This window comes from Barbus barbus (genome assembly GCF_936440315.1).
Source record: "Barbus barbus genome assembly, chromosome: 17".
NCBI classification, from domain to species: Eukaryota; Metazoa; Chordata; class Actinopteri; order Cypriniformes; family Cyprinidae; genus Barbus; species Barbus barbus.
Window position 1 is genome coordinate 1,194,620 of NC_136745.1, and position 9,585 is coordinate 1,204,204.

The 9,585-nt window shown below is 35.3% G+C and overlaps 1 protein-coding gene across 4 annotated transcripts; it reads left to right on the plus strand.

The window, feature by feature from the left end:
• The first annotated feature begins 1,153 nt into the window (after positions 1-1,153).
• On the plus strand, positions 1,154-8,366 carry polr1d (RNA polymerase I and III subunit D). 4 transcript variants are annotated; one of them, XR_013785375.1, is made up of 6 exons: positions 1,154-1,296; positions 3,117-3,214; positions 3,346-3,422; positions 6,232-6,314; positions 6,969-7,085; positions 7,442-8,366. XR_013785375.1 is itself a non-coding variant. In XM_079439118.1 (5 exons), coding segments are annotated over exons 1-5 (303 nt in total). In that variant the 5' UTR covers positions 1,154-1,260; the 3' UTR covers positions 6,970-7,404. The 4 variants fall into 4 exon arrangements, 2 of the variants coding, with proteins under 2 accessions (XP_079295244.1, XP_079295243.1); XR_013785376.1 differs by having other exon boundaries at positions 6,232-6,322; positions 7,442-8,364; XM_079439118.1 differs by lacking the exon at positions 7,442-8,366 and having other exon boundaries at positions 6,232-6,322; positions 6,969-7,404.
• Positions 8,367-9,585: the final 1,219 nt, after the last annotated feature.

Consider the following 9,585-nt stretch of genomic DNA (forward strand, 5'->3'; position numbering starts at 1 on the left):
CTTAGCTTCTAATAGGCATAGCTAGCATGTGTCAAAGATATTGTGTCAAGCTATTATACCAAGTTTTATCACGGCTATCAAGGGTGGGGACAGTTGCAACCGTCCCAACATACTGTCCCTTACCACAACATTGATACACTTGGTTAACTGCTAGTTGGTCAAACTAGTTCTTAAGACAGTGACTAAGTTCATGCAACTGGCCTTAGTTCAGTAACCTTTCACATATGTTAACAGAAGTAGGCTATTATTAAGTTTTAGTGTCTTGATTCTGATTAAATTAATATTTTGCAGTTCAAATGTATTGTCATAATTAACCAAGACAAGGTTGTTACATGGTACTTGAATTTTCTTTCTTCCATTTACTATTCTTTGTTTTTATACAGCCAATTTAACTTATTAAAGACCATGTCTATGCACAAATAAAATAAAGAACCTGCAAAATTATATTTAAGAATGGTTTTAATTACATTCTAATGAATGTTGCAACCGTCCCCTGTTGGGGGTCAGTTGCAACATTGGACTTTGTCTATTCAAGTATAAATTGTGTGTATATAATCATATGTGCACGTGTTAAAGCAATGTGGGTGAGTAGCCAACTGATGTTGCTTTATTGTATTAAAATTATGGCTTTCTAATGCAAACAGTCTCTGAAAAACTAAAGGAAATGCAAAAAGTGTTGCAACTGTCCCCACTCTCCCCTACAGCATGTAACCATGCTTTCAATGTGGAGTAAAGGAGGGTCTGACTGCTTTTGGACTTTTATATTTGCAATAACAACAGGGGGACAGAGTCAAAGTACAATATGACAATAGTATAAAAATACACGAGTCTGTAAATCAATACAATTAAAAAAAGAGAAAAAAAAACTTTTTTTCATCAAAGATCAATCTATTAGCCTATCAAGTATCTTCTATGTCTTAACAGCTTTACGATTCTTCTGTTTTGAAGTTAAAGATTCATAAAACATCTTTAAATCAATGGACTATAGTCTACGGTTTGGTACAGTTAACATAGGCCTACAGTTTGCGATATTTCCCAAATAAAACAAGAATTTCATTTTGTTGTCCATAAACCAGTATCACAATCCAAAAACAAGGCCGTTATATCATTTATATCGACAAATTTGTAAAACAATTAAAAAAGAAACAAAGAAATTTGGGACCAAAATAGTTTAGTATAATTCAAACTGAAAAATGCGCAGAAGGACGGAGAGCGCCCCGCGCATGCGCAGAAGGACGGAGTAGCACGCGCAGCGGCAGCATGGCGGAGCCTGCACAGAAGCACGCGCTGGAGATGGTAAATTAAACTTCATATTCCTGCATCTGTTTTTAAGAGTTTATTCATGTCAATATGGGTCAAAAGCGGCAGTTCTGAGTGTAGTTCTAGTAGACTGTATCGCTACAGTGCGGGTTTCCGAAGCAGATAGATATTATATGAACACAAAACAAATGTAGATGTAACTAAGTTACATTAATAATATTGTCTTGTCGAGCAACTTTATCATTTAGCTTTAAGAGAATATATAAATGCTGTATCTGTTATACCCCAGAGCTTTACTGATTGCAGATAAATATGAAGCTGTCAGTACAATAAAAGACTAATATTAATATCATGATTTAGCTGTACAGTAATATTATTAATATGTTAAGCTATAATTAGGATTAGATATGTAGGTGCACAGTTCTTCATATAGCAGTAATGACCAACATATGAAATAAATCTAATGTAATATTGCAATGTACAGATTTAGATTGTGCTTTACTTTTCTTTGATTTCTATTTTTAATTTAGTAATTGTAACTTTTGCATTTTTAAGCTGTAACTGTAATTTTAAAACGCAAGTGTTTTTGTTTTAGAACATAATATTTATATTTTAACCCTTATTTTGCACATAGAATTATTCACATTATTTTGTCAAGCAGAAGCGATTCATTAGCAGTTATGGGTAAATATCTAGAAAAATAACAAAGTTAGCTGTGAAACTATTTGTGCTACAAACCAGTGTGTTCATAATCACAACAATGCATTCAAAGAATATAAGAAATATCAAGCAGAATATGTGGTACAGCCAGAATAATAGTTCCGATGGAAAGCAGAGATACTGTACATTCATGCTTGTTTTCATAGCATTATATATATATATATAATTCCAGTTGATCAGCTGATCAAATTAAATTAGTTATGTGCAGATTATTCAGATTTAAAATTTAAAAAAAAATTTATTCAGTTGTTTATACAGGTTGTGACTTGTGTAAGAATTTAAAACCTATTTTAATAGAACGTCCAATTTTAAATGATATTAAACAACATTTTAACTCAGAAAATATACTAAAAGACATTTTTTAAAAAGGTCTTTCCTGGAAGAATTGTAGAAATGTTATCATTGATTTAATTCTATCTGATTGTTCTTGGTTCTATCGTTGTTAGTTGTATGTTTTTGTAGTGATCGCTTCTTATGAAAATGTTATATGATTGTAAATGATGTTTTGAAATGATACTGTTAATGTTGCCATGCTATCGCTAGTGTTAAAACACACATACAGTAAAATCAAAAATCATTCCGACAGCAGATATAGCTTTTTGATATTTTTTATTAGTGGGTGCAGGACACTAAAGTTCAGAAGAGCAAAATAAAGTCAACTGTGACATATTATACCCATAAAATAATCCTTCATACAGTGGACTAGCAGTAACATTTGGGATCAAAAATGATCTGGACACTTTGAGCTGACCATGTTTTAAGTGTTTTTCTTTATTTGCTAATGTGATCTTTTTCCACACAGACTGAACAGAATGAAGCATTGCTTGGTGATTGGTTGAGCTAAATTGGTTTTATCTAATTGTGTCTTAAATTTATCAGCTGACAGCTATTCAACCCAATTCATTACATACCTTTCTATCAAAGTTATCTGACTTTATCAAGATCAAGACACAGTTTAACTTGTATTTTATTACCGTATTTTCCACTATAGTGAATAAAGTGTGATATAATGTGAGAATTATGTGTAATTAATATATTTTTGGTCTATAATCACACTCCCTGTGTCTTCTGCACGCGTGTTGACTCAAGTGCAGACGAGTGATGTTTGTGTCTGTGGATATATGATGATTGCTCAGGTGCGGGCGGACGGCACAGACGAGGGCTGTGTGACGTTTGTGCTTCATGAAGAGGACCACACGCTGGGAAACTCGCTCAGATACATGATCATGAAGAGGTCAGAATAACTCCACGACTGAACACGAGTCACGTCACGCTGCTGCTGCTGCAGTTTCCCTCGTTTGTGACATTAATCAGGCTTTTCTGTCTGTATCAGCTGTGTTTAGTGGTGTGGTTGTGTTTCTGCAGTCAGGACGTGGAGTTCTGTGGATACAGCATCACACACCCGTCAGAGAGCAAGATCAACTTCCGCATACAGACGCGAGGTGAGAGACTGATATCTGACCATCAGCACTCCAAATAGCCAAGTAAAATATGTTTTTAGAAATAGCATAGCTCTTATCAGTTCCATTAGTGCAGTGTTGAAGTATTAATACTAAAACACTCAATATGAGTAACAATTGTTTCCCGTCTTGGCATTATTTGTCATGCAGAGCACTGATTATCAAGCATCAGAATGAAGATGCAGTGCAGTTATTGAAGATCAGGCTGTTTCTCGTAAACACGTATGCATCTCTAGTAACACATAAGTGTAATCAGAACTGAACTGAAGACCCTGATATACTTCATGTCAAATCAAAGAATGGCATTTCAAATAAAATCAGGCCAAAACAAAGTTTGATTAGAATTTAAGGAGTTAAAAAAAAAAGTTTGCCATAGCAATCTTTGAAAAAAAAGAATCAAATCCAAATGACAAAACACACCCACATGAAATGACATACATTTCCACATTGCTATGATCAGAGGCTTTAAAGGATTAGTTCACTTTAAAAAAACTTTTGCTGATAATTTACTCACCCCCATGTCATCCAAGATGTCCATGTCTTTCTTTCTTCAGTCGAAAAGAAATTAAGGTTTTTGATGAAAACATTTCTCCATATAATGGACTTCAATGGGACCCAAACGGTTCAAGGTCCAAATGACAGTTTCAGTGCAGCTTCAAAGGGCTTTAAACGATACCAGACGATTAATAAGGGTCTTATCTAGCGAAACGATCGGTCATTTCAAAAATAAATAAAAAAGTTTAAGTTTTATAAGCACAAATGCTGGCCTTGCTCTGTTCTGTGATGCGCGTTCATGACGTCACGTAATACGCAATTACGTTGAAAAGGTCACGGTTGAGGTAGGCGGAAGTACCGAGTCAGTAGGCTTTTTAATATTAAAACACCCAGGATACGCACACGAAATGGTCATTTTAAACGATAAACTGACACAAAGACATTTGAATATGTGTATATGGTCCTCCTTCCGCACGTTTGTAAACACTGACTCGGTACTTCCGCCTACAATACTTGAATGGTGCACTGCAAAAAATGCTTTCCTACTTTGAGTTTTTGTCTTGTTTCTAGTCCAAATATATCTACAAATTCTTGAATCAAGAAGCATTTTCTAGACAAGTAAAAATTGTCTTGTTTTCAGAAAAAAGTCAAAATGAATCTTAGTTTGTCAGCTTTTTCACTCCTGACGAGTTTGCACCCCTGAAGTTGTCTAAGATTACTGCGTGTTCCCCAAAAATAGTAGATATATGGATCCTCGAAACCACGATCAGCAACGTAATGACATCATATCATTAAAACAGACACCTGACCGAAAAAAACTTGACGAATTTCTGGACCTTTATAAAGAAACAGTCAAGCGAACAAAATTACATAAATGTTATAATAGATAAATGCAATGTGCACTTTTTATTTTATTTAAACATTTTTTTACATGATTCCCAATTATTTATATTCACGATTTCTAGTATTTGTACAGGCTTTACATTTTTATTTCAAAGTTGTAATTAGCAATTAATTTAATTGTATCTTTGAAACAGACAGCATTAATAAAACTTTCTTAAAGGTCAAGATGAAGTTGTCTGCATCTCCTGCGCTCCATCAAGCCTCTCCCATAATATCTGTCATCTCTCAAATTAATCTCAGATTAACTGCATGTGTGCAAGACTCCAATACAATTATAAACTAATTATTTCATCACTTATACATCTTTCAGTGAGTAAAACTGGCTGTCTATTAGCCTATAGACTACACAACATTGGCTAGTGATGGGAGAAACGAAGCTTTGAATCAATTGCTTCACAAAATGATTCAGTGTTTGGAAGCTGGTCAAAACTGGGTAAATACAACTAAAACTGCAATAAAAACGGCTTTTAAAAACCCATTGCAAATGTTTTATCAAACGTATAATGCATAAAATACAATAAAAATGATAAAATACCATTTTAAATATGAAGTGTATATATAATGTGGTTTTTAAAATATTTTATATTAATTTGCAGGGCTTGCTTTGTTTGTTTTATGGACAGCTTGTATATTAAGGCCAGTAAGAAATTATTAACTACTACTCATCCTTTTAATTACACAAATGTCTAAAACTGATCTGAGATCAGGTAAACACCATAGACGCTGGTTCAATGGTTCACCCCTGGAGGGGCGATTAATGAACTCGCCTGACTCACGGGTTCACAGAGATCCTAGGGGTGAACCATTGGCATTTCTAAACAGTTATGACGTAATGAAGCCTGAAAATCACGTGACTTTATCAGTTTGATACAAGCTCGAAGCAATCGATTCACAAACGTTTCGAAGCTTCACGAAGCAGCCATCACTACTCTGGATCAGTAGGGTGATCTTGTAATAAAGTAGCGGTGGCTGGGGCAGATGTTAAGTACCAATTCTGCTTAAAAAGGTGCGATCTAATCCTGTTTATATGAAATAAGCTGCTCCCGAGCAGGTTTAAGCTTACGGACCTGTTGCTATGACAGCAAGTCTTGGGGCCTGTTTCATAAAATAAGTTTCCCAAATAAGCCAGGCTTATTTCAGTTAGTCTGACTTATTTTTAACCAACTCAACTAACAATAAGTCAGACTAACTGAAATAAACCTGGCTTATTTGGGAAACTTATTTTATAAAACAGGCCCCAGGATGAACTTCGAAGAACCAAACAATCCAAGATAAAGCCAAATCATCAACAATGAAAGCCAGCTGAGTTAGCGGCGTATGAAGAATAGACCCCAGGAGCATTGTGATGACTAGATCTCTGCTGACCGTGTTCATGATCTCTGGTGTTGTGCAGACGGGATCCCAGCGTCTGAACCCCTGCGCAGCGGCCTGAGCAGCCTGACTGAAGTGTGCAGACATGTGCTGAACACCTTTGAGGTGAGGTGGTGGGTGTGATTTCAAATACAAGTACTAAAATAAAGATTCATTCTTATTGTGAAGTTCTCATATCGTGAAATATGTGACCCTGGAGCACAAAAGCAGTCATGAGTATATATAGCAATAGCAATATTTAGCAATATAGTATATATAGCAATATATATTTGTAGCAATAGACAACAATACATTGTATGGATCAAAATTATACATTTCTCTTTTATGACAAAAATCATTAGGATATTAAGATCATGTTCCATGAAGATATTTAGTAAATCTCCTACCATAAATATATCAAAACTTCATATTTGATTAGTAATATGCATTGCTAAGAACTTCATTTGAACAACTTTAAAGGAGATTTTCTCAATATTTAGATTTTTTTGCTCCCTCAGATTCCAGATTTTCTAATAGTTGTATCTCAGACAAATATTGTCCGATCATAACATCCATACATCAATGGAAAGATTATGTATTCAGATTTAGTCAGGTGATGCATAAATCTCAACTTTGAAAAATTGACCCTTATGACTGGTTTTGTGGTCCAGGGTCACACATGATTTTAGTCATGTCCCCTATTCTCAGACACTGATTCTGCAAATGCATTAATGTCATTAGACTCAAAGTTGTGTTTGTCTGGGATCTTGATTGAAACAGACACGGATGCAAGCATTCAGGGATAAAGAAGAACCGATGTCCTGAAGATCAGGACACACTCCGGATGAGTGGATGTAGAAACTGAAGCATGTTCTGCTCTTGACTACATGAGAAACAGTATGTGTATGATTTTGTATATCTATCTATATATATATATATGTACATTAACTGGTAAATGGTTTGTGCCAGTGCTCACATCTGAGTATAACCAGTATTGATTTGTCTATATGAAAATATATTCTGAAGGAAATACATTTTTGAACTGTTATAAGATCACACAAGGAATACATTTCAGATTTAAAAATCACAGATATGTTTTGGATTAGTATTTATTTATCATGAGATGATGCATCATAAATCATATGAGACACAAGTGCTGTGATCTCTGATGATTAATTTAGATATTGAGCATTCCTGAACAATAAAAGCAGATTGTAATAATGTCTTCATTCCTGTTTGTTACTCAAATCCAGTGTTATTTTTACAAAATGATGTCCTTCACACCAAATGTGCAGCTAAAGGGACAGTTCACCCAAACATGAGACCGCTCTCTATTTTCTCCAAGAGCAACTTTCATTTTTGGCTTGATGAGTGTGAATCTCACAGAAACATGTCCAGATCTGGACACAGACGCCACCGTGAAGCCATCAGGAGGAAGATCTGATGAAGCCTGTTCCTGATCGCAGCAGACTTCAGAAATCTGCTCGTTTCTATAATAATCTGTGCGAGGGGGAAAGAACCATGTAGCGCACTGTTGTTCTGCCGGCACACCGAAAATCATCCTGCTGCATCTTCTCACTGACCGCTCGCATCATTCACAGTCAGGTTATTAGTGTTATTATATTAATCATAAATCTACTCTTTCCCAGAATGCATCACATTTGCATGTGCTTTTGTGTCTTGACAACTCATTTTCTGTGCGCCCACAGATCTCGATAAAGAGAATGACAGCTTTTAATAATTATTAAGGGAGTTTGCAAATGTGATATGTTTAATACACCAGATCAAAAAACAAGCACTGCATGATTTTACTCTATATCATCAACGGAAATTGTTCCAAAAAAGCAAACAGCGGTGTTTCATTCATGAATGAAGTGTGTTTTTGAACGAATCTAGTGAGTTGGTGATTCATGATTACCCATTCATTAAGACTTCATTCAGAATGAATCATCTGTTCGAACAAATCAACTGAATTAATGATTCAGTGATGAAATCAGTGACTTACCGCCACCTGCGGCCGGTTTCAGTTTCTTTTATAGTGTATCATTTCAATTCATTCATTTAATATTTTTGTATTCAAAATGTTATATTTGAAACTTTAATCTCCACATGAATCTGTTAATTTAATTGCACTCATGCCACCTCCGAGCCTCATTAAACATCTGAAAATGTACCTACAACTGCAAGCACTTGTGTGTTCTTCTGTGCCACCTCTGGAGTACAAATTATATTTTTATTAATACTAACTTCATATGATTGGTATCTCAATTGTCTTATTCTACTTATTATATTGTTTTAAATGGAAATTTTAAAGAGCGTATAACCATAAATGTTTGAATTTGACAAAGATGAAAATGATGTCATTGCAAAGGTAAAAGGAAAATACCCTGGTAAATCAATTTGAGTCAAATGTCACCCTGTATTAGGAAGGCTCATTTTTGATTACTGATCAGAAGGTGCTCCTCATTTTTTTAAATTAGGAGGACAAGCGCTCCTAAAAAGAAAAGTAAGCATAGAGGCCTGTTTAACTGTATATTAGATCCGTGCATGAGATCTTAAAGAGACAGCAGCCTAAATAAACCTGCTGCTGGCTTTCATTATACAGTATCCAGTGTTATTATAGATATATAATCACAACAATAAAACAAGGAATGTCCCATTTTTTAAATTTTAAAAGCAGACTCCCCTTGTTTTGTGTGAACCCTTGGTGTTTCTAACTGACTCGATCCTAATGATCTGAGTGGTCTGTTCGGTTTATATTCAGTGAGTATATCTGCAATGAAGCCTGGAACATGACACGAGGATATAGAACACCAGAAACTGATGTAGAATCCAAACAGACAACATTTTAAAGGACATGTTCACCAATGTGTCACCTAGCTTTGTGTCAGTAGCATATAAATGAACAGTTTTCTGCATGCATATCTCTCTATTTAACACATCGTTCATTGGACTTTTGACCGCTTCAAGGCTTTTGTTGAAATGACAGATCATATTTTCACATTGTTGTATTCCCGCTGACAGACAAGGCCCTGTCGTTCTAGAACACATCGGGTTATAGAAACACAGAATAACAGCAAAAGAGCTTCAGAAAACAGTGGAAACTGCAGAGGGCTTTGCTCACGTCTGTGATGCATCATGAAGGAAACAAGCCTCTCTCAACTAACACAGATCTGAAGGGATGGTCCACAATGAGCTAAAGTCTTATAAACAGCCACAGAAAAGGTTTGGCTGCTGCTGAAGGAAATCCAAGGGTTCACTTACTTTTGTCACACTGCACTGTGAATGATTTCTCAGTAAAAGTACATACAGTACAGATGATATTACTGTAGTCAGACTGTGTTTGTCTATTACTGAGAGTGCAGTTTAGATCAGAGCTCTTTAATCAATGCACAAA